This window comes from Callithrix jacchus, chromosome 11 (genome assembly GCF_049354715.1).
Source record: "Callithrix jacchus isolate 240 chromosome 11, calJac240_pri, whole genome shotgun sequence".
Classification (NCBI taxonomy): Eukaryota; Metazoa; Chordata; class Mammalia; order Primates; family Cebidae; genus Callithrix; species Callithrix jacchus.
This window is the reverse complement of record NC_133512.1, coordinates 13,675,706-13,701,388: the sequence shown is the minus strand read 5'-3', so window position 1 is coordinate 13,701,388 and position 25,683 is coordinate 13,675,706. Positions and strand designations below refer to the sequence as shown.

Here is a 25,683-nt window from a genome sequence, read left to right as displayed (position 1 = left end):
CGAAAGTCTCCTGGCATAGTCAGTGGACACGGTGCCTTCCTGCCCAACTGTGGGTGGATGACCTTAGGCAGGAAGGGTGGCTCTGGCCCATGCTCCCAGCCAGCTTACACCGCGTCCACACCAGACCCATGAGTTCCCTTCATGGCCTCCCAGAGGGCTCTCCCTGCCCAGGGCAGTCTCCAAAGCCCAGGCAGGCCTGATCATCACGGTGGAGTATGTCGTTCAGACTAACAGGGCTCCATGCGGCCACTGCTTCCTCGCAGGGACCCAAGCCTGCTTGCTGGCCAGATGCAGGTGACAACCCACTGGAAACATCCACAGGATCCGCAGCCCAAGCATCCCACCCCTTCCTGACACACACTCAGCCTCAGGCCTCAGTGCAAACTTTTGGTCAAGGCCTGGAGACGCGAGGTTGGTGACATGAGGGGCGTTCACCAGGAGCCGGGGTGGGGACAAGAGAGTTTGGAAAAGAGCATTAGGGAAGGGAACAGAGGCATAGAAGGTGGTAAGAGAACTGAGGGCTTCTGGGGACTTTGGGTACATAATGCCCATCTCTGTCCCTTAGTTTCCTCATGGATAACCCAGCTCCTGCTTTGACAAGCTTTGAAATCATTTAAACTCAAACCCAGTGCACCTCAAGGCTTAAGAGGTCAACCTCTTCTTTCTATTCCATCAGGGGTGAAAACACTAACAAAAGCTTTGAGGAGTCGGGGAGAGCCATCAGGTGGTGACAGCAAGCCAGCATAGCCCTCGCTGCGCCCTCAACCCTGCCTGGAGTGCCATTCTGGAGGCCACCGTATATAACATTTGTCAATAACAGCCCAGTACATGCAAGGCAAGGCTGTGCCACCCACCCAAGAAGCCTGTGTCTGGTTCACCTTCACCCCAACTTCCCACTGGGGCCTCCTTTCTGGAGCCCCTGCCAAGGCTCACAGAGCACCTGCTTGGCACAATCCCACTGCTTCCCCAGCCTCCACCCAACCCCTGCCAGCCACCCATCATTACCCACTTCATCCTTACAAGGGTCTGTCCCCCAAAACCATAGTACATGAAGGCCTCGGCAGCCACTCCAAAGCGGATGGCTGCCCAGACCTCAGAAACATGCAAGTCCCAGCGCACATTCAGAAACCTCAGTAAACTCACAAGTATGCATGCCACAGATTTATGCCACGTGGAAGTTAGACTACTGATATATCTTTAATACCTATGCAGTTTTACATATTTTGAATATACTTTTTTATTTTAACTTTTTTTCAGTTGTTTGCCAATCTTCTTAGAGGCACTGAAACCAAACGCTGAAATAAAAATTTATTTTTCAAAATTCACAGAAGGAAATGAGTATGGGAAAATACAAATAACTAAACATACTAATAATGTTTTTGTTCGCTTTTAGTGTTTGTACCTCTGCAGCCGTGAAATGGCAAATGGCACGGGGTCTTCTGGGACCCATGCCCACCTTCTTTCCCAGATTCCCTCGAGCTCACCACAGCAGACCTTTAGGCTCCCAGCAAGTGGCACCTCGGCCAGCCTCCAACCAAATTCACGCCACCCCATTCTACCAGCACTCCCCACCTTCAATCTCTCCCAGCTGGTTCTGCCTCAACTATCTCAATTCTTGGTACCATCAGATCTGCAGTTAACTGGACAGTTACTTTTACTTCTAAATAAACGATGCATCCAGAACCGTCCTCATCGTGACTCCTCTCAGCCTCACCGTTCCTGGGATGCCCGAGCAGGCTTTGTCTAAATCCAACAGAACCTTTAACTTCATTTCCAAGGAACAGAATTTCCACAGCCTTTCTTGCCTTTATTTGTACTACGTTTTTTCTTTATTGGGGCTCTCAGTTTCACGTATTTATCACAGGTGTTTTTTATGCAGAGGAAAAGTCTGAACTTGCCCACCGCCTACATCCCTGACCTTGGTCCTCTGAGCTAGACCCCAACAGGGAGGAGATGAGGAAGCAACCCATCGCTGGCAGAGGGGGCCGCTGTTGGCCCCTTGGCATGAGTAAGTTCTGGCAGAGCTGAAACCTAGCCATGGCTGTGCTGAAGCTCGGAAGTGAAAGGACAGGTAAGCACACATTCTTTCATTTGTTCAATGAACATCTATTGAGCGTCAACCATTATTTTAAGCACTGCAGCTACAGTTATGCACATAACAGGGGAAAAAAAGAGGAGAGAGAATACTATAGAGGCTGATTTACTGTCACCTGGGCAGAATTTCCAGAAATACCACCATAGGCCTGCAGCAGCCTCCAAGCCCCCAACCTTGTGTGGTGGGAAGGGCAGGTATATGGTTTCCGCCTCAGGTGGTTCGAGCTTGTTACCTCAACTTGGGCTCCTCATTTCCCCTCCTGGGCCTCAGTTTTCCCATCTGTAAAAATGTAGCTTCTCAATCTAGAATATAAAGACTCAGAAGCTCCAGGTCCCCTAAAATTTTAGGGAAAACCATGTGTGATGGGTGTAGAGGCATCGCCTCCCCCACAGAAAACACATCCGTAAATTTATCAATAGGTCTACTTTGAAAACCAGAATCCAATAATTAGAGGAAGTAATCCTCCAAGTATTTTCATGCTGAGAAACTGAGGCATTCTCCATGGCTTACACACAAGCCGCCTTGTTAAAATGTGAGATAATGTTGGGGACAGCCCAAGTGCCAGGTGGGCAAGGCCAGCGGGGATCCCCTCTCGCACGACCTCCAGGGATGCAGGCTGGCGGATGACTGAGTTCTACTGACAGCCGCAGCACACGGAAGCTGAACTTAGCAGCTCAACAGTGGGTCAGGGAGGAAAGGGGCATGCCAATTACTTCTAACCAAATTCCATGTAGAAAATATGCACTGCCAGCAAGGCATCTGCACTGAAGCTATTTAGCAAAAATGGTGACTTGCATACTTGGTGGTCATATGGAAAAATGAAGATCCCGTTCAAAATCTGATTCATGGTTTGCCTATCACCTGTGATGGACAAGGCTTCCCCCACGAAGTGGAGAGAGACAAATCCACTTCCCTATGGGTGCACAGAGCCACGTTGCTTCAGACAGAATCTTGCAGAATCAGCCACCGGCTCCCTCTTTCTGGGAGCTGATGAATCAATACTCACAGTGGCTGCTAGAACCCAGTCTATTCAGGCTCATTTAATCCAAGAGCTCATTAAATTCTCAAAACAACTCAGAGATGCAAACACTATTCCTCCATTTTACTGCAGAGAAAATTAAGGGCTCGAGGAACCTGAAGCATCCCCGGAGGGATGGGAGCCAGTAATCTGGCAGATTCCTGAAATCAGAAGCTCCCCAGCCCACTCAGGATACACAGCAGAGGGGATGAAGTGGTGGAAACCCTGTAAAATGCCATTTTGCTAGGCCAGAACTGGCTGGCAAGGAGCAGCTTCCTAGGGTGACCTAATACTCAGGGCCTCTCTGGGAGGGGAGCAGAGCTGGTGGTGTGTCAGAGGGGAGGGGTCTCTGAGCAGAAGAAGGTGGGTAAGGACAGACCTCACACAGAGCAATGCCCCAGTGGGGAAGAGGGACTCAGACCTGAGTATCCCCCAAACCAGGCCCCAGGGAGGGGTTCAGCTTCATGTGACTTCACTAGCAGGAGAAAATGCCCCCTTCCTTCTGCTCTAAGAGTGTCACACATGACTTCCAAGTATGGAATACAGAGAGGGAGCATTGGGAAGCCTCGGACTGAGCCTCTCATCACATGGAAGGTCAGAGATTGACACAGGCACTGATGTGCTGCCTGTATCCCTGCAACCTGGCATCATGGGAGTCCTGCAGAAACCGCACTGGAAATTCAAAGTCAAGGACTGGTCCCAAACCTCACGACATGGGGCCTGGCCTTGTCAGCCTGGCTGCAGCAGCCTGGAGGCTGGTCCTCCCACCCTCATCTTACCAATGCTCCGTGGGCTCAGAGACAGTATGTCATGAGGCAGAATCAGCCATTTTACAGAGAAGAAAAACTGAACCTCCAAGACAAAAGTGACATGTCCAGGGTCACACAGTGCTTCAGGAGCAAGACCAGCCCAGTCGCCAAACTTGCTGAACAGTTAGGATACTTCTCACCCCATCTTCAACTCTCACATAGACAGAAACCACCTGGCCCAAACGGGGAATGTATATCACTTTTAAAGAATTCACCAAGAATCACACCAATAAAAATGAATGGGCATTTCCTTAAAATCATTTACCACGCTCCTAGTTAAAACCCAAGTTTGAGAGAGAGGTGGATCTGATCTAGGAGTGGAGGTCAGGGCAAGTAATCTGGGGGCAGGGTCAGACTGCCCAGGGCCAGCTGCATGAGCCGCGGGGCCTTGGAGACACCCCAGCCCACTGCTCTAGCCTCTCAATGCTACAGCTCCCAGAGAGCCAGACTGCCCGAGCTGGGTGGCCAAGGAAAGTAGGGGCCCTGGGCTCCCACTTCCAAGTCCACTGTTCTCTACCTTGTCTTTACAAAGAGATGCCCCACCCTTCACTTCTCTCGGCCCCAGCTGGATTCACACTGGAGCTTCACTCGGCTCATAGACATTTGGCAAAACAGGTCCTAGACTCTTCCCAAATGATCAATCTGTGTGAAAAATAACTAGACGCTAGGCATGGGGGGCCTAGGTTGAGAGAGCAGAAAAGGAAAATATGTCCATTCGTTTTTCCCATAGAAATAAACATTCTTCAAAGTGAAAAAACAAGACCATTTCCCACTCGTTCAACAAGGGAAAGACTTTCGCCAAGCTCAGAAGCCAAGAGCCAGCTCTGGATGCATGCCTGCTTGCACCTGCAACAATTTCTTTCTTGTGCTACCAGCAAAGCACTGGCCTGAAGAGAGGCTGACACTGGAGCCCCAACCCCCATCCTCTATCAGAGCAGCCTCTGGAACCACAGAGTCTGCATGAGATGCTTCAAGAGTCTTCCAACCAGCCAAACCATACTGATATGATTTGGCTCTATGTCCCCACCCAAATCTCATGTCCAATTGTAATTCCCAGTGTTAGGAAAGGGACCTGGTGGGAAGTCACTGGATGATGGGAGCGGATTTCCCCGTTGCTGTTCTCATGATAGTGAGGGAATTCTGCCAGATCCGGTTGTTTGAAAGTGTGTAGCGCTTCCCCCTTTGCCCTCTCTCTCCTGCTGCCATGAGAAGACGTGCTTGCTTCACCTTGGCCTTCCACCATGATTGTAAGTCTCCTGAGGCCTTCCCAGCCATGCCTCCTGCACAGCCTGCAGAACTATGATTCAATTAAATTTCTTTTTAAATTACCCAGTCTCAGGTAGTTCTTGATAGCGGTGTGATGACAGACTAATACACATTCCTTATATGCCTTAGGATTTCCTCTGTCCACTCAGAATTCCCCAAGCCTAGAACAGACCTCTCTGTGGGCCTTGGAAAGGGACATATCTGACCCGCAGGCCCCTTTCCTTCCTGGACACTCAGGCACTGAGCCTGCCACCCAGAGCTCTACCAAAAGAGGAAGTCAGTGGGCAACCCCTGAAATTAGTGTCTTGGGGCATGGCCCACTCCTTTGAAAATGGGAAGGGCTTTCTGGAACAGAAGCAGACTTAAGACAGGAAAAAATGTAGATGAGAGTGCAGACCTCACTACTGAGAAGTGGCAGGGGGCAAACAGAGCCAGTGTGGACAGCTGCCAGGCCCAGTGTGGAGCCCTGAGGGGAAAGGTTAGCTCTGGCCACTTCACCTGTTCTGAGGGCTTCCCAAGCAGTGCTTATGTTTCCAAACTTTCAAATAAAACACTCCACTCCAAGGTAGGAGGAAGAGAAAGGCATTACATAAAGTGTCCTCCTCTGCCTGAGCAAGCTCCTCCTGTTGATAAATTCCATCCTGCATGTGCAAGGCAGGAACACACAAGCCCAATGTGGCTGGCAGCAGATGCACCAGATGCCAGGATGGTCCCAGCAGAAGACCAGCCATGCAGAGCACACACTGGTGGGTCCCAGAGTCTGTGACAGTCTGAGGAGGAAGAAGGGCTTGTTTGTCTGGGAAGTATCTTCCGCGCTCAGTCTTCGCTGGCTTTTCTTCTGGTCCAGAGCCAAGAAGCTAAGTGATAGGAACTCTGGTGTGTTGAGACTCCTGAGACCCTGGGAACACTCTGGGAATCACGACCCCAAGCAGACAGAAGCCAGAGAAGGCCCAGGAAGATGCCCCCAGCACTAGGATAGACCAGTCTCAGGTAACAGGGCCAAAGATATGGAGCTGAGGGACCAAAGTCTGGAGAACCTCACAGACTGACAGCCAGTGGCTGGAATGTCAGGTGAGCTGGCCAAGGGGACACAGGTTTACGGAGCAAGTAAACACGAAAATGGAGCAAGCCAGGTGGGTTTGCAGCTTCAGGCAGCTCCATGTCAGGTGTAGAACTAGAGGGCTGATGCAGGGCTTCCTGGGCAGCAGCCAGAAAGAGGTGCACCTGCAGAAACAGCTTATAACCCTTCAACATTCCTACCGAGCAGAAGCAGGAGGGGAAGGAAGGATGGCACCCTTTAAGGCCCTCATGGGAGCGATGGGGCATCACTGAGCACAGGAGCGTAAGCAGGCAGGTGAGGAGACCAGGGGCCAACAGAAAGCACCAGACCCCTCTCAGGAGGACCCCAGTCGGCACAGCTAGGGTCACCAACCTTCAAGACCACAAGACCATCCGGTTCAACTCTGTGAGCCACCTGGTCAACCAGGTCAGCCCACATCATTCAACTCTGCTTGTGTCTGTGCTCAGCACACACCAAGTTGGGGCTTTACAAATATTTACTAAGAGAATGGATGGACATCTGACCCCTTAGAGCTTCCACCTACAGAGCCTCATTTTCCCATTTTGTGTGATCAGGAGATCACACAAAACCAGATCTGACATAAGCCTCAGAGCCTCATTTTCCTCCAAGGATATCACACAAAACCACATCTGACATGATATATGATCTATATACACACAACTAGCATATATGTGATGTGATATCATGTGATTTATGACATAATGTGATATGATGATGTGATGTGATCTATTATGAAATAGGAAAGACCATTATATGATGTGTGATATATGATACAATATGTGATATGTAGATTTGTGATATGTGATGTATGTGATATGTATTAGATGAAACGTGTTATGTAACATATGACACATGACACATAATATACAAGTGATATGTGGTGTAAAGTGATGCCTGATGTCATCTAAGACGCAACATACAATATACATGATGTGCTGTGATAACGTCCCATTGTTTCCCGACAGGAGACGGTCATCACCTTTAAGTCTTCTTCAAGCCAGGTGTCCTCCTTCCTTCCCACTTCTGCCCAGCGTCCCCTTCAGCCAGGCTGCTGTTCTCTAGGTCAACAGCTCCCTGCGTAGCTGCCTACTAAGGTCAGCTGGGGGGGCTCTTCCACTCTCAGTCCCAGATCACACTCCAAACAAGCCACCTCGGGCTCTTGGGGTGGAGCCGCCATCAGGGACTTTGGCTCTCACAGGCGACTCTGACATGAAGCCCTGCTGGAGAACTGCTGCCCCAAGGGTTCACCTTTGCTCACATGTCTCTGACACGCAGGTGCCACAGGTGGGCGCAATGCCCGAGGTGCTGGCCCCCTCCTGACCGCCTCTTTCCAGTCATACTGTTAGTCTGCAGGGGCACCGCATGGGGCGGCCCACGAAGCAGCCATGTGGCATAGGGAGCCAGCGTCTCACCCTGTCTCTCAGCCTCGCTGGCTGGGGTGTTTGCCTATGCATCCTTTCACCCACAGCTACCCATCGTCTCCCTACACAATTCTTACGCTACTACTTTCCCGCTCTGGGTATGCAGCTATGCCCCAATCCCTGTTGGCCCCATCCCACTGGAGCATACCCACCTCTCCACACTTTGAGATGTCTGTTTGCATCTCCTCTCCATACATTAGCTCAGCTTTCTAGTTCCACACCTTCCCTACCTTGACAAAAACATCTGTGTCTTCATCTCAGTCTCTGATAAGGACGAAGACAATATAACACTGACTAAGAAAGGGGCAGGCCTGGCCTCACAGGTGTTATACTCACTCCATGAAAACTCACCTGCCTGGATCCCAAGCCTGTCTCCCCACACAGACAGCACCTGAGACCCAGTCACCTTACCAAGTGAAGAGAAACACACACATTTACTTCCTTTTAATAGAGAATTCAGCTGGATTGGGGCCAAACCTTTCTGAATGTCTTACCTGGCTAAGCTAAAAACTAATTTATTTTTGCATGACTCATGCATACCTGACAATATGCAGGATTCCTGTGGACAAAGAAATATAGTCATGCACGAAATGTAAAGGTGGGAATCAAGGAAGCATCCTTTCACACGCAGGCTGGGCTTCCCGAACCCAGCACCTTCTTGATACTGGCATCATTCTCTGCAACCTCAGACAGACCCACTAGGACAAATGGAGGTCCTGAGTGGGGAACCCACGTGGGGCAGAAGGTGGCTCAGCTTCCAGGACTCAACGTGCAGACACCCCAGGCCGCTCCTCTCAGCCCCTCGGGGTACTTACGTGATGGTGTCAATCATGTCGAGCCCCATCTCCACACAGCAGTGGGCATGGTCAGTCTTGGGCTGGGTGAGGCCTGACACGCAGTAGTAGCAGTCCCCCAGAATCTTGATGCGGCGACAGTGGTTCTCCTTCAGGGGAGGGCAAGGCACACAGTATGAGATGGCGCTGCAATGGCTGCAAGCACTTCTTCTGGCTCCACCACCTCTAGATGCCAGTGGCCACAGAGCACCAGCAAGACACACTGCACCAGGGCCATCACCTCCCCGCCCAGGTCACACCCTTGTGTGGTCAGCAGAGTCTTGAGGGCCAGGACCAGGCTTGCATCGATCTCCTTCTCCCTTTCCCCATATGTCGCTCATGGCCTTTTTCCCCTGGGTGGTCCATCGCCCCTGTTTGCGTCACTCAGCCTAAAGAGTTATCCTTCAAGATGCAGCTGGAATGCCTCCTCCACAAGGAATCTTCCCCAACTCCCTTTATTCCCATGGCACCTCCCTTAACCACCATGCAGACCATCACAGACAGCCATCTGGAACGTGCTAGATTCCCCCCGACACCTGCTTCCCCCCAGAAAGGGCAGACTTCTCACCCATCTGGGTGTCCCTGGAGCTTCTGACCTCCCCACCCACAGGGCACACTCCCAGGAGGCAGAGGCACTGGTCAAAGCTGAACGTCCATCTGCTCATTTGTACAGTGGTATGAAGACCCTGTAGTGTCTTACTTGGATCAATCGGTGTCAACTGGGATTATCATCACAACTGCTGTGTTTATTTCAGGGACAACATTAAAACAGCAGCTCTAAAACATTTCCATTTCAGGACCCCTTTATGTCTTGAAATCTCTGAGGACTCACTAAAAACAAAAACCGTTTGTGTAGGTGGGTTGTAGCTACTGACATTTACCAATAAGAATTTTTTTGGATACAAATGCATTTAAAAATAATAGTGAATCCACTGCATGTTAACATAAATAACATGTTATGAAAAATCATGACATTTCCCCAAACAAAAGACAATGCATGAGCAGCACAGTACTGCAGTCCACTTCTGTGAGCCTCTGTGATCTCCAGGGCAGATAGCGGATTCTGTGACCCACTTCTGCATCCAGCCTTAGCGCTGCGCTGTCTCCGCAGATACCCATGAAGGAGCCGGCCTCACACAAGCACAGTGCTGGCTGAGGAAAGACTTCAGGGGTCCCCCGAGATGGTCTCATAAGGCCACAGAACTCCTCCAGCCCCACTCTGAGAACACATTGGTGGCTTGTACAGGTCCTCTCGAATGCTGAGTTAACACAAGTGTATTTGGGATGAGAATGCTCAGCTCTCATGATCCCTGTGCTCACCTGTGCCCCACATTCTCACAGAAGAGGAACCTGGGCCAGCACAGAGTGTCAGGGCAGGGACAGGCCACACTGACCGCTGGGAGCCCCAGTTTCCAGGCTGAGCAGGGATTGGCCTAGCAGCTGAATGGCCTGTCCATAGAAGTATCTTCCCAGAGCTGAGCAGACAGCTGACGACCCTGCTGCTGTCCTGAGCTGCCCTCGGGCCTGGCGCTGAAGGGACCTTAAGGGATGGCTCTGGCCACCACCCAGCATCTCAGAAGGCGGAGCTGTTGGGCATGCAGTTGGCTCTGTGCCCAGCTCCTTCCACCGCTGAGCCTCCCTCAGCACTCCAAGATGTGGATGGGAGAAAGGGGAGGAGGTGACCAGAGACTTCGGTCTGTGGAGTGGACACTGAGGCAAGCCTCAAAAAGCCCAGGGGCTGAGTCTTTTCTGTCAGGGCCCGGCACACTCCTCCTGCTGACAAGCAGCTGGTCACAGAAAGGCAGGTGACAATCCAAAGACATCCAGGGTCTGGCCACTTCGGATCCCCTCCATCTCTGCATGACTGTGACAACTACTTAACCCTTAGAACCCTGGCCTCCTTATCTGTTGAAGGGGGTCCTCCCACCTGCCCTCATCCCCTGGCAGGCTGAGCTGGGGCTGACATGAGGGGCCTAGGAGCACAAGTTCAAAAGTGGGTGGGTTCTCATGTTCACTCCACCCAAGGGCAGGCTGTTTGGCCCCACAGCTGCCATTTCCCAGGTGTCCAAATGTTTCAAAGGGGTCAGGAAATGCCTGCTTGGAGGCTGGCTGTGGGGACCAGTGACAATCTGGGTAAGGGTCTCCATGCAGTGGCTGGCACCATGGTTACTGTCACTGTAGCAATGACAGGGCCTGGGACCACAGTCAGTGGTCCCAGAAAGGACCAGGTCCTGTCCCAGAGAAGGTACAGCCAAGAGGCCACAAAAGGGACCTGGACACTGGGTTGCTGCCTGGTTCCAGTGCCCATTCACTGGATCCCCAAGGTGGGCTGCCAGCGCCAGTCTCTGTCCTGAAAAACTGAAGGCAGGGCCCCTCAGGCAGCCAGGGATGCAGCTGGCCAGCCTTCTCAAGCCATCCTTACCAGAGCCTCCAGGGCCACAGTCAGCTCTGGGCTCCCTCCTGGGACACTGCCCCATTGGCACTGCCCTAGCAGGCCCCATGCATTCAGGCCTGCTTCCAAACATCCCACAAACATCTTCAATGCCCAGAAGCAGGCCTGAATGCACTGGGTCGGCCAGGAAGGGGCAGCTGACACACCTCACACTCAGGCTTCCTCCACCCCAGCCCTCACCACCTCCCAGCCCTCCCTGAGATTAGAAACCCCGTGAGCACTCACAATCTGCGACAATGGCCCTGACACATCAGGACTTCTTCTCAGAGGTCCCAAAGGTGGGCTCAAGACCCCTCTGAAAGCCCACAAGAACCACAAAGCCCACTGGCTGCTGGAACTCTTCTTGTACACGGTTTTGAGAGGGTCGCCAATCCCCAACTGTAAGGAGGGTGACTGAGGGTGATGTGGGTCCCTGATCATCCCTGCATCTCATGCACGTGAGTGGACTCAGGGACTGTGGGTGACTGCTAGTGTCCCTGCCCCAACCTCAGCTCTGAGCTGTGTCCCCAGCATCTATCTCTCCAGGGTCCCATTAGTACCAGGGCCTCCTGCTCATCTCTGCATGTCCAGAACAAGCCTATCCCTGGGGTGGACAGGTGTGCAGGACAAGACTGCTGACAGGAGTGAGTGAATGGGCCAGTCAGATCTGAAGGCAGCAGGGCCTTCAGGGTAAAGCGGGGGGGGGGTGGCCTGTCAGTAGAGCTGCTCCAAACAGCCCACCCTATGACCCCAACTATCCTATTTGACACCAAGACTTGGCATGGCCACTGCAGAAAAGGACATCGCTGTGGGGCTGGCTGGGGTGGAATCTTCAATTTACCATGTCTACAGGAGTCCCGTGGAAGAGGAGGCATAAACAGCACACAGGAATGAAGGCCGAAGACGCCCATGGAGCCTCAAGTGTGACCATCACTGCGCCGGTGTGGGCGAGCTGTGAGTGGGGAGAACCTATCCCTGTGTGAGGACCAGGGCAAAGCCATCTAGCACGGACCATCTCCATGCACATGGCCATGTGGCAAGGCCTTACAAGCAGATGAGGGTTTGTATAGTCCAGAGAAATCATCCAGAACAGTTGTCTTTAGAGCAGCAATCCTCTCCGGGAACCTGGGCGACTCAAACCATCCACACAGGTGTACACAATTCCAGCTCACCCAGCATCACACTTGAGTCTCTGGAAACTGTTCTCAGATGCAAAGCCAAGGACCCTCCTGGCCCCTCCTGGCGTCCCTTTCCCACCCACCTCCACCACCCTGGCACTGGTGGAGACAGCTTAGGACAAATATTGAATACGTTGTTTTATTTTGTGTTTAATCTCAGAGGTCCTGGCTTTTGTTAGCAAGCTTAAGAGATCAAAAAGGTATTTCTAATTGGTTTTGGTGTTTCTGATTTTAGACTCTTTTTATAAATATGGAAAGACAGCACCTAGAGTCGACTGCACTAAGCACCACTGGAGTGTCGTGTCTCCTCCAAAAGAAGAAAGAAGATGAGATGGAGGGTTGGCAGGGGCTCAAAGACACATTCAGCCCTAAGGGACCAGAGCTGCCCCCTCTCTCCTAGGCTTGAAAGGGACAGGACTGCAGGCAGGTGACATGACAATAGAAGCTTCTCAGTACAACAGAGTAGCTGCTGGATAATCCAGGTAGGAAGGTCTCCTGATTTGCTCCAGGTGTGGCCTAAAGAGCTGCAGATGGCTCACAGACAGCCTGGACCCATCATGGCCTTGCCTGAGCAGGCAGCCACAGGAAAAGGTCTAGAATAACAAGGGCTCACCTGCGCCAGCACTCTGACCCTGCCCAGCCCCAGCACCCATCCCAGAAGGGCCCTGAAGGGATGTCTAGGAGAAAGCAGAGTCAGTAGCTCAGGAAGATCCACTGCCAATTCCAGAGCTCTGACTGCCCAGGCCCCTCTAGGGCCGGCTCTACAACAGCGGAGTCCAGAGAGGCCAGAGGAGGATGTACGGACTCACACACAGCACCCCAGTTCTGAGAAAGCAGCTGAGTTCTGGAACCTGATAGAAGGAGAGGATGAAAAGCCTGAATCAATCCAGTTTTTGCCCAAAAGTGACTGCATCCAAAACCCAAACTGGCGAAGGCCAATTAACTTTGTAAGAGTGAGTGTTTGGCTAGCAGTGGAAAAATAAAATGAGAAATTTTAGAAAACTTTAGAAGAAGCATCCTGCTACAGAGATAGGGCAGAAGAACTGAAAAAACCCAACAACTCTGCAGTCACCTGTCCACGAACAGGATCAAATCGGGTCTCTGGAAGCCTCCCCGCCTCAGGAGGGACTGAGGCATCAGCGCGTGCCGTCGGGAAGTGCTCTCCAGGAACAGGTTCACAGTGCGTGCGTTACCAGCATCCAAAAGGAACAAAAAGGAACCACAGAGGGGCGAAGGGAAACTCCACACAAATGTCTAACTACACGCATGGGAGGAACAGTGGACAGGGGAGGGGGTCTCTCAATGTACCTCAACTTCGAGTTTTTACTGTGGAACTGAACCATACAATTATTTTATGTGCCTAAAAAGAAAAATTAAATTAAAAACAGTGATACGTAAAAGATCAAAAGCAGAACTAAATAAACCTGTTACCAGCATGACCACAGAGAGAATAATTATTCCGAGCGAAGAGAAAACGCCTATTTGACCGTGTGTCTGGTAGGATATAATGCAAGGACAAAAATAACCAGAAAGCCATCTCTACGTTCAGCAGACTTATCACTGAAAATAATATTGGCAATGTTATTTTGAGCCTACTATATAAAGAAGGATGAAACAAATAATATTACTGTCATTAGAACGTTCAGCATCACAGAAAAGATACCAATATAAAAATCAAAGGAGTGGAGTGAATTGGAAATATCAATATAAACTCATAATTCATTTTTATTTTTCTAAAAAAAAAAATCCTATCTCAGTGCCCTAAAAAGCCTCGGACCAATGACAACCCAGATTATGGGGTTGAAAACTATTTCCCGCTGAAAGAAACCAGGCCTTCTAGAAAAATGCTTCATCTAAAGATGCTCCTCAGGGGTGACTGGCCAAAAAAAAAAAAAAAACCAGAAAGCAGAAGGTAACCTGAACGGGCTCCCACTTTACCAAACAGGAAATTTGAACACCAAAAATAAAAAAGATGGCAATTGATCAAAACACATCAAATTTTTTAAAATCCATGGCTTCATAACAAGGTGCTGATTATTATTTTGAAAACCGATAGGTAAAAAGAATCGAACATTTACTATTTTTTTAAATAACCAAATAGTTAAGTAAGTATTCTTTTTTAGAAAAAGTCATGAGCAAATAATGCTGAAGAAACTATGGAATTAAAAACCTCCATCTTGCAAACTCTAATGCAGCACAAAATGTCAGCCATGCTTGCAAAGCAGCTGCTATAAAACCACTGGCTGCAATGTGGATGGGAGACCAGTGACAGACGGGTCACACTGATAATCGCTCCGCCATCAACCTCAACCTGGCAAGAAGAAAAGCAGCCAGCACCTGCCTGCTAGACAGAAGCAGTAAGAAGTGCACAGCCACCCAGGGAAGGGTTATTAAAACAACAAAAACAAAAGCAGATCCAAGAACCTCCTAAGTCTCCTGAAGATCCACCAGTTCACAGGAGCGGCCCAGGGCAGGAGGAACACACAGAACAATATCACAGAGGACAGGGGGCCAGCAAGGGAGGGGCACTGTGAACGATTGAAAGGGAAATCCCCAGACTAGCTAACTCCTAGAAACAGTACACACTTCACATGCAAACCAACCCATCTCCAGTCCATGCCCTGACCACCCTTCGTCTAATCTAATTCCCACCTACCTGCCCTAAATCACCCCCTGGCCAGGTACCAACCAAGGCCTGCTCCTATAACCCAGAGCCCATGCACATTATTCAAACTATCTGATCCTAAGCCTGATAAGCTGCTTAACCTGCCCCATCCCTTCCTTCCCCAGAAACCACAATGAAGGCTCAAAGCCACACTGTCCCCTCCCTCCTTCTGTGTGGCCCTGTGTAGCATAGCGCGCACTCCCTTTGGCCTATAGGCTGTGAGTAATAAACGTCCTTCAAGGCACGGGCCCCTCTGTGTCATCGTTCAGTCACCTCCAAATATTAAAATCCCACAGGACAATGGAAACATATGTCCATCTCATTTGTATCCTGACTGGGACACATCAGCCAGGATGAAAAGACACTTTTGAGAAACAGGGGTAAACCAAGCCCAGACTGGGTGTGTAACTTTCATCAGTTTGGTTGGGTATGACGGTATCACGGTGGTGCCAGGTGAAACATTCTCAGATGATAGAGTTAAAGGATTTATGGAGGAAGTGAGCTGATGTCTAGGATTTGAGGGAAGGCAGAGGGTACAGACCAAACAAGACTAACCAGACATTAACAATTGCTGGAGCTACATTATGGGTGCGAATTCACTTCAGGCCTCCAGTGTGGCCAGCTTTTTAGCAGCTCACAGAACTGGGGTGTGGGAGCAGCAAAGGGCGGACAGACCCTCCGGTGTGCTTTTCACATTTTATAATCACAGAAACCAAGGCCTGAGAAGTAAGGATGACGTGGGTACAGTCCTTGCAGTTGCCTGGTGATTCCTGGCCCCTGAATCAAGCTCACTGAAAGGATCAACAAGAACAGCAAAGGCTGGGAGGGGCTCAGGAAAGATGGAAGTGAATATACAGCTCCATGAACCTGAGACTTGACAGGGAGAGCTCTGTCTCCTGGGCCGGCTTCCATGAGTCCCTTTCGGAAATATCCATAGTAAACACAAAATAAATGAAAATTAGTGACCTCACTAACACAAGCCATAATAATGTCATCTTTTGGCAATTAAAGTTTGAACAAAAGGGTCAGATTGTGAGACGGAAGAGGGACCCCTCTTAAGGTCTGCAGGCCCTTAATACGCATGGAAATAAACGAAAATCCTGAGTTCCTTCAAGAGAAATTCCAGGCTGTCAGCTAGCCCTGAGAGGTAAATGAACAACTTGATAAGCAAGAAGGTAACGGTAGCTCAAAACAATAGCCAAGCAAGTTAAAGTCACGGGATGTTTGGTTCCGTATAGAAATAAAGATAACGTCTTAACATATGTCCCTGAGTTGTTTTTTAGAAACCCAGACCCCAAGTGGATACTCTAGCATGTAGAACTCAAATAACGGAGAACTGACGACTGAACTCCGACTGCTAATCTTTGTCCTAAATTTCTTTCTTAAGGGCCTGGAGGAAGTCATGCCCACAAACCAGAGCAGACATTCTTTTCTGTCAATCCCAAATTTTTAAACAAAGCATCTCTTCCTTAACCAATTAAAAATCAGAAAATCTTTGACTCTACCCACGACCTGAAAACCCCTATCAAGATATCCCATCTTTTTAGGCCAACCCGTTGTTTAACTACCATGTATTGATTTATGATTTTGTCTGTAACTTCTGCTTTCCTGAAGTTTACCCCTCCCTTTAAAAACCTTGCTTGCAAGCCATTGGAGAGGTTCCATCTGAAGCGGAAGTTGCTCAATTCTCCTTGCTTGGCACCCTGCAAATGAGGACCCTTATTTCTCCCGCTACAGATATTTCTCCCTCCATGTAGATATTTTGGCTTTACTGTGCTGGGCAAGCAAACCTAGGCTCAGCTGAGTAACAACTGCACCATAGAGCCATGTATGTTTGCCTTGTCATCTGTGACCAGAAGGCCCAGTGACATGTCAGCCTGTAGGAGGACTTTTAAACCCGGCACCACACTTGTCTTATATTCCCTTAAAGCAAATTATATGAATGTGAGTGATCCTAACTTAAACACTCATTAAATCACTGCTCAAATACTCCTCTGTGTTGGGTCCCAGGGATCAGAATGTCTACTGATGTGTCCATGTTTGGGACAACACAGACTTTAAGAGGCCATTAGCTAGCTCAGCATATCCTACGGGACGACTCAGATCCAGGGTGACCTCAAGCCCAGTCCAGGGAATGGGAATGTCTCAAGGGTTGTCTAACTTCGCCATACTGACCAGTCTATTCTTGCACTCACCTCCATCAGGGACCCACTTGCACCATCTGAAATCTGAATGCTTCTCTGGCATGCGCCAGGAAACACTCAATGTGGGGCTGAGAACTTACAACAACGTGAGGTACTCTCATTAGGAAAAAATGATCCCTAGAAGGGTTTTTGGAGTTATGACCTTCCAGAACTAAGGGGCTGTGTTTCCATCCACCTGAGGAATGGGATCAGGATCCCTAGGAGCCACAGGCAGCCTAGCTGACAAGCGGCCAAGCTGGGATTGTTTTATCTCCATAGATGGCACACAGTGAACACCCCACGCTGCCCCACAGTCTTCTGGAACTGGATAAAGGAACTGTGTGCTTAGTTCAACCAGTTCATGTTCCCGTTAAGAAAACTGACATCCAGAGAAGGGGCATTGTCCCTCCACAGGTGAAGGTGGAGTGAGATGAGCCATGGCAGGTGTTTCTCATCAATTCAAAGGCGTGCGGCCAGTCTCCCAACTATACATGGGTATTAAAGCAAATGTCAATCTAACAAGTATCCAATAAATGGGAAAAAGGTCAAAAATATTGTTCACATCTGTGCCTATCAGCCATGGTTAAGGAAGTAAAAGAACCATCAGCTGCTATCAAGACTAAAGCAAACATGTTCTGTGTTTGTTTAACTTCCCACAGAGACCTTCACAGAGAAAGATATGTTTGGACCGCAGCTGTGTGTAATTTTCCAAGCCTGCACTTCACAGGGGCCACTTGCATCACCAACACAAGGGCCTCACACATATGACAAGTTTATCTGTGAAACACACATCCCATGTGGTCCTATTTCATGGGGGCCACCTGCATCTCCAACACCAGAGACTCAGAAACAGGCCCTTGCAGCTGTCAATTATACAACCTGGAGCTTACAGACTAAACGTGACCCATCCTGGCTACCAGTGGGCTTCAGTATGCATGGACACCTGGCAGCCACGACTCACTATAAACCATTAGAAAGAAAGGCAGCTCTTTCCTGCATATAATGCCCTATGGAGACCATGGCATTTAAAAGACATGCTCCATTGCTGCTGTACACCCAGGCATAACAGCAGCATATCCGAGGGAGACTCATCTCACGTGCTCCTTCTTCACAGGGGCCACCTGCATGTCTGACACCAGGGACTCACACACAAGACCAGCACATAAGAGGCACACACATCCTCTATATGCTCCTCAAAAATTGACTCATGTAGATTACAGTAGAACATACACTCGAAAAATACATAACACCATCAACGCACAAAGAATACGAAAAAAAGTACCACAAATAAAGGAGGACTGAACTAGGTCATTCCAATTTTGAACTTACAAGCAGTTACGTCAACAAAGGGAAAAAAGATTCAAACTGAACTTCTGAAGGTGAAAACTAGCGTGTCTGAGATGGAAACTATACTGAGTAGGATTAATGACGGCACATACACTGCAGAAGGAAATAGCTACTATCTGAAGGAAGTAGAAAGGAAAAGAATCCAAAAAAAAATTTTTTTTAATCCCCAATGGCTGCGGGCTCCCTCAAGAGTGGAACTCCCTAATACATGTGGAACTGATATCTGGAAGGAAGAAGTGGAGGGGTCATAAAAAGTATATAAAAAAGGATCACCCAGGTTTTTTTTTTTTTTTTTTTTTGCAAATTTGATTTAACTGTAAAACTACAGATGCAAGAAGCTCAATGTACTGCAGGCACAGGAAAGATGAAGAAAACTCAAACTCTCATCAAAATCAAATTGCTTAAAACCAATGATGAAAAGAAAAAAGTAGAGACCTATTTCAGACAAAGGGACAGAGTTGATGGCAGACTTCTTATTGGCGACAACATGAGAGAAGACCACAGAACATCTTCAAAGTTCTGAAGAAAACAAAGCAAAACTATCAACCTAGAATTCTCTACGTGGTGAAAATACATTTTAAAAAATTAAGGCAAAATAAAGAGTCTTTCAGAAGCACAAAAACTGAAAGAATTCATCACCAGAATACCAGCACTACAAGAAATGTTTTTAAAATTATTTTTGTTTTTTCACAGATAAGGTCTCACTCTGTCACCTAGGCTGGAGTGCAGTGGTGTGATCATATTTCACTGCAGTCTCAAACTCATTGGGTTCAAGTGATCCTCCCACCTCATGCTCCCAAGTAGATAGGACTACAGGTATGTGCCACTACCCCCAGTTAATTTTTTTTTCTTTTTTTAAGTAGAGATGGGGTCTCATTATGTTGTCCAGTCTGGTCTCAAACTCCTGGCCTCAAGTGATCCTCCCACCTCAGTTCCCAAAGTGCTGGGATTACAGGTATGAGCCGTCACCACCAGCCAAAAGAAATTATTTAGGCAGAAAAATAAAACACAAAGAAATATTTACTACATAAATGAATGAAAAGCAAAGGAAATGGTTACTACGTGAATAAACAGATCAGATATTTTTACTGTTTAAATTGCTTTGAAAGAGAACTGACTGTGTAAATAAAATGTAAAATGGAGTTTGTAACACAAGAAAGAGTAAAGTGTATGGCAACAACTTCATAAAAGCCAAGAAGGAAGAAACAGTTGCCTGCAGTTATAAGGGTTTTTTTATTATTTATTTTTTTATTGCATTTTAGGTTTTGGGGTACATGTGAAGAACATGCAAGATAGTTGCATAGGTACACACACGGCAGTGTGATTTGCTGCCTTCCTCCCCTTCACCTATATCTGGCACTTCTCCCCATGCTATCTCTCCCCAACTCCCCACACCCCGCTGTCCCTCCCCTATTCCCCCCAATAGACCCCAGTGTGTAGTGCTCCCCTCCCTGTGTCCATGTGTTCTCATTGTTCAACACCCACCTATGAGTGAGAACACGTGGTATTTCATCTTCTGTTCTTGTGTCAGTTTGCTGAGAATGATGGTTTCCAGGTTCATCCATGTCCCTACAAAGGACATGAAATCGTTTTTGATGGCTGCATACTATTCCATGGTGTATATGTGCCACATTTTCCCTGTCCAGTCTATTATCGATGGGCATTCGGGTTGGTTCCAGGTCTTTGCTATTATAAACAGTGCTGCAATGAACATTCGTGTGCATGTGTCCTTATAGCAGAACGATTTATAATCCTCTGGATATATCCCCAGTAATCGGATAGCTGGGTCAAATGGAATTTCTATTTCTAGGCCCTTGAGGAATTGCCACACTGTCTTCCACAATGGCTGAACTAATTTACACTCCCACCAGCAGTGTAAAAGTGTTCCTACTTCTCCACATCCTCTCTAGCATCTGTTGTCTCCAGATTTTTTAATGATCACCATTCTAACTGGCATGAGACGGTATCTCAATGTGGTTTTGATTTGCATTTCTCTAATGGCCAGTGATGATGAGCGTTTTTTCATATGTTTGTTGGCCTCATGTCTTCTTTTGTAAAGTGTCTGTTCATATCCTTTGCCCATTTTTGAATGGGCTTGTTTGTTTTTTTCCTGTAAATCTGTTTGAGTTCTTTGTAAATTCTGGATATCAGCCCTTTGTTAGATGGGTAAACTGCAAAAATTTTTTCCCATTCTGTTGGTTGCTGATTCACTCTAGTGACTGTTTCTTTTTCCATGCAGAAGCTGTGGAATTTCCTTAGGTCCCATTTGTCTATTTTGGCTTTTGTTGCCAATGCTTTTGGTGTTTTGGTCATGAAGTCCTTGCCTACTCCTATGTCCTGAATGGTTTTGTCTAGATTTTCTTCTAGGGTTTTTATGGTGCCAGGTCTTATGTTTAAGTCTTTAATCCATCTGGAGTTAATTTTAGTGTAAGGTGTCAGGAAGGGGTCCAGTTTCTGCTCTGCACATAGCTAGCCAGTTTTCCCAACACCATTTATTAAACAGGGAATCCTTTCACCATTGCTTGTTTTTGTCAGGTTTGTCAAAAATCCGATGGTTGTAGATATATTGTGTTGCCTCTGAGGCCTCTGTCCTGTTCCATTGGTCTATATCTCTGTTTTGGTACCAGTACCATGCTGTTTTGATTACTGTAGCCTTGTAGTATAGTTTGAAGTCCAGTAGTGTGACGCCTCCTGCTGTGTTCTTTTTGCTTAGAATTGACTTGGTTATGCGGGCTCTCTTTTGGTTCCATATGAAGTTTAAGGTGGTTTTTTCCAGTTCTGTGAAGAAGCTCATTGGTAGCTTGATGGGGATAGCATTGAATCTATAAATTACTTTGGGCAGTATGGCTATTTTCACGATATTGATTCTTCCTACCCATGAACATGAAATATTTCTCCATCTGTTGGTGTCCTCTCTCATTTCATTGAGCAGTGGTTTGTAGTTCTCCTTGAAGAGGTCCTTTATGTTTCTTGTTAGTTGTATTCCTAGGTATTTTATTCTCTTTGTAGCAATTGTGAATGGTAGTTCATTCTTGATTTGGCTCTCTTTAAGTCTGTTATTGGTGTATAGGAATGCTTGTGATTTTTGCACATTGATTTTGTATCCTGAGACTTTGCTGAAGTTGCTTATCAGTTTCAGGAGATTTTGGGCTGAGACGATGGGATCTTCTAGATATACAATCATGTCGTCTGCAAATAGAGACAATTTGGCTTCCTCCTTTCCTATTTGAATACCCTTTACTTCTTTTTCTTGCCTGATTGCTCTGGCTAGAACTTCCAGTACTATATTGAATAGGAGTGGTGAGAGAGTTCATCCTTGCCTAGTGCCGGATTTCAAAGGGAATGTTTCCAGTTTTTGCCCATTCTGTATGATATTGGCTGTTGGTTTGTCGTAAATAGCTTTTATTATTTTGAGATACGTTCCATCAATACCGAGTTTATTGAGGGTTTTTAGCATAAAGGGCTGTTGACTTTTGTCAAATGCCTTCTCTGCGTCAATTGAGATAATCATGTGGATTTTGGTTTTGGTTCTGTTTATGTGGTGAATTACATTTATAGACTTGCATATGTTGAACCAGCCTTGCATCCCCAGGATGAATCCTACTTGATCATGGTGGATAAGCTTTTTGATGTGCTGTTGCAATCGGCTTGCCAGTATTTTATTGAAGATTTTTGCATCTATGTTCATCATGGATATTGGCCTTAAGTTTTCTTTTCTTATTGAGTCTCTGCCGGGTTTTGGTATCAGAATGATATTGGTCTCCTAAAATGATTTGGGAAGGATTCTCTCTTTTGGAATTATTTAGAATAGTTTCAGAAGGAATGGTACCAGCTCCTCTTTGTGTGTCTGGTAGAATTCGGCTGTAAACCCAACTGGACCTGGGCTTTTTTTGTGTGGTAGGCTCGTAATTGCTGCCTCAACTTCAGATCTTGTTATTGGTCTGTTCAGGGTTTTGGCTTCCTCCTGGTTTAGGCTTGGGAGGAGGCAGGTGTCCAGGAATTTATCCATTTCTTCCAGGTTTACTAGTTTATGTGCATAGAGTTGTTTGTAATAATCTCTGATGATGGTTTGAATTTCTGTGGAATCTGTGGTGATATCCCCTTTATCATTTTTTATTGCATCTATTTGGCTATTCTCTCTTTTCTTTTTTATTAATCTGGCTAGTGGTTGGTCTGTTTTGCTGATCTTTTCGAAAAACCAGCTCCTGGATTTATTGATTTTTTTTAAGGGGTTTTTGTGTCTCTATCTCCTTCAGTTCTGCTATGATCTTAGTTATTTCTTGTCTTCTGCTAGGTTTTGAGTTTTTGTGATCTTGCTCCTCTAGCTCTTTCAATTTTGACGATAGGGTGTCAATTTTGGATCTCTCCATGCTTCTCATGTGGGCACTTATTGCTATATAATTTCCTCTAAAGACTGCTTTAAATGTGTCCCAGAGATTCTGCTATGTTGTGTCTTTGTACTCATTGGTTTCGAAGAATTTCTTTATTTCTGCCTTCATTTCATTGTTTATCCAGTCAACATTCAAGAGCCAGTTATTCAGTTTCCATGAAGCTGTGCAGTTCTGAGTTAGTTTCTGAATTCTGAGTTCTAACTTGATTGCACTATGGTCTGAGGGACTGTTTGTTATGATTTCAGTTGTTTTGCATTTGCTGAGGAGTGCTTTACTTCCAATTATGTGGTCAATTTTAGAGTAGGTGTGATGTGGTGCTGAGAAGAATGTATATTCTGTGGATTTGGGGTGGAGAGTTCTGTAAATGTCTATCAGGTTTGCTTGCTCCAGGTCTGAGTTCAAGCCCTGGATATCCTTGTTGGTTTTCTGTCTGGTTGATCTGTCTAATATTGACAGTGGGGTGTTAAAGTCTCCCACTATTATTGTGTGGGAGTCTGAGTCTCTTTGTAAGTCATTAAGAACTTGTCTTATATATCTGGGTGCTCCTGTATTGGGTGTTTATATATGTAGGATCATTAGCTCTTCTTGTTGCATCGATCCTTTTACCATTATGTAATGTCCTTCTTTTTCTCTCTTGATCTTTGTTGCTTTAAAGTCTATTTTATCAGAGACGAGAATTGCAACTCCTGCTTTTTTTTTTTTTTCTCTCCATTTGCTTGGTAAATCTTCCTCCATCCCTTTATTTTGAGCCTTTGTGTATCCTTGCATGTGAGATGGGTTTCCTGGATACAGCACACCAATGGGTTTTGGCTTTTTATCCAATTTCCCAGTCTGTGTCTTTTGATTGGTGCATTTAGCCCATTTACATGTAGGGTTAATATTGTTATGTGTGAATCTGATACTACCATTTTGATGCTAGCTGCCTGTTTTGCCCATTAGTTGATGCAGATTCTTCATTTTGTTTATGCTCTTTAGCATTTGGTATGTTTTTGGAGTGGCTGGCACTGGTTGTTTCTTTCTATGTGTACTGCCTCTTTCAGGAGCTGTTGTAAAGCAGACCTGGTGGTGACAAAATCTCTGAGTACTTGCTTGTTTGCAAAGGATTTTATATTTCCTTCACTTATGAAGCTTGGTTTGGCTGGATATGAAATTCTGGGTTGAAAGTTCTTTTCTTTAAGGATATTGAATATCAGCCCTCGCTCTCTTTTGGCTTGTAGGATTCCTGCCGAGAGATCTGCTGTGAGTCTGATGGGCTTCCCTTTGTGGGTAACCGATCTTTCTCTCTGGCTGCCCTTAGCATTTTCTCCTTCATTTCAACCCTGGTGAATCTGACTATTATGTGCCTTGGGGTTGCTCTTCTTGAGGAATATCTTTGTGGTGTTCTCTGTATTTCCTGGACTTGAATATTGGCCTGCCTTGCTAGGCTGGGGAAGTTTTCCTGGATAATATCCTGAAGAGTATTTTCCAGCTTGGATTTGTTCTCTTCATCACATTCAGGTACACCTATCAAACGTAGGTCAGGTCTTTTCACCTAAAATAATCCCATATTTCTTGGAGACTTTGTTCATTCCTTTTTACGCTTTTTTCTCTAATCTTGCCTTCTGGTTTTATTTCATTGAGTTGATCCTCGACCTCTGAGATCCTTTCTTCTGCTTGGTCAATTCGGCTGTTGAAACTTGTGCATGCTTTGTGAAGTTCTCGTGTTGTGTTTTTTAGCTCCATCAATTCACTCATATTCCTCTCTAAGTTGTCCATTCTCGTTAGCATTTCATCAAATCTTTTTTCAAGGTTCTTAGTTTCTTTGCATTGGGTTAGAACATGTCTTTTAACTCATAGAGGTTTCTCATTACCCACCTTTTGAAGCCTGATTCTGTCATTTCATTACACTCATTCTCCATCCAGCTTTGTTCCCTTGCTGATGAGGAGTTGTAATCCCTTGTAGGAGGAGAGGTGTTCTGGTTTCAGGTGTTTTCCTCCTTTTTGCACTGGTTTCTTTACATCTTTGTGGATTTATCCACCTGTTGTCTTTGTAGTTGCTGATTTTCAGATTGGGTCTCTGAGTGGACGTCCAGTTGATGATGAAGTTATTTCTGTTTCTTATTTTTCCTCCTAACAGTCTGGCCCCTCTGCTGTAGGACTGCTGAGGTCCACTCCAGGCCCTGCTTGCCTAGGGATCACCTGCAGCAGCTGCCAAACAGTAAGGGTTGCTACCAGTTTCTTCTTCTGCTATCTTTGTCCCAGAATGATACCCACCAAATGTCAGTCTGATCAGTCCTTTGTGAGGTGACTCATTAGATATACGCAGGTGAGAGAGCTGCTTAAGGAGACAATCTGTCCTTTATAGGAGCTCAAGTGCTGAGCTGTGAGCTCCATTGTTCAGAGCTGCTGGGCAGGTACGCTTAAGTCTGCTGCAGCAGAACTCATAAACCCCTTTTTTCCCCCCAGGTGCTCTGTCCCAGGGAGTCAGGGCTTTATTTATGAGTTTCCGTTGAGCTACTGCCTTTTTTCAGGGCTGCCCTGCCCAGCAAGGAGGCAGCCTAGTCACTGTCTGCCTGCAGAGGCTTTGCTGAGCTGCTATGGGCTCCGCCCTGCTGCCGCTGAGCTTCCCTGCAGTCCTGTTTATATGGGTGTGGTTAGAACTGCCTTGGCAATGGTGGCCCACCTCTGTAATGGCGGACTCTCTCTGTAGTAGCAGGTTGCCTTGGCAATGGAGGCTGCCTCGGCAATGGCAGACTACCTCCGTAGGGGTGGAGTGCCTCGGTAATGGCGGATGCCCCTCCCCCACAGATCTGGACCATCCTGGGTTCAGCTGTGCTTGCCATGAAACTCTCAACCCAGGGAGTTTCCAATTGCTGTTTTTTTGGGGGCGGGGGGGACCCGCCAAGCCTGATCACCTGGCTCCCTGCCTCAGAGCCTTTTTTTTTAAGTTGAACGGTTGACTCTCTCCCAGGTGTTCCAATCACCT

General features: G+C 47.2%; 1 protein-coding gene across 1 annotated transcript in view; it reads right to left on the bottom strand.

Moving 5' to 3' along the window:
- Positions 1–25,683, bottom strand: part of ADCY1 (adenylate cyclase 1) — a 127,947-nt gene that overhangs the window by 48,277 nt on the left and 53,987 nt on the right. Inside the window, exon 5 of the mRNA XM_035253349.3 lies at positions 8,506–8,633. Coding sequence (XP_035109240.2) covers positions 8,506–8,633 — 128 coding nt within the window. The remainder of the gene's footprint in view (positions 1–8,505; positions 8,634–25,683) is intronic.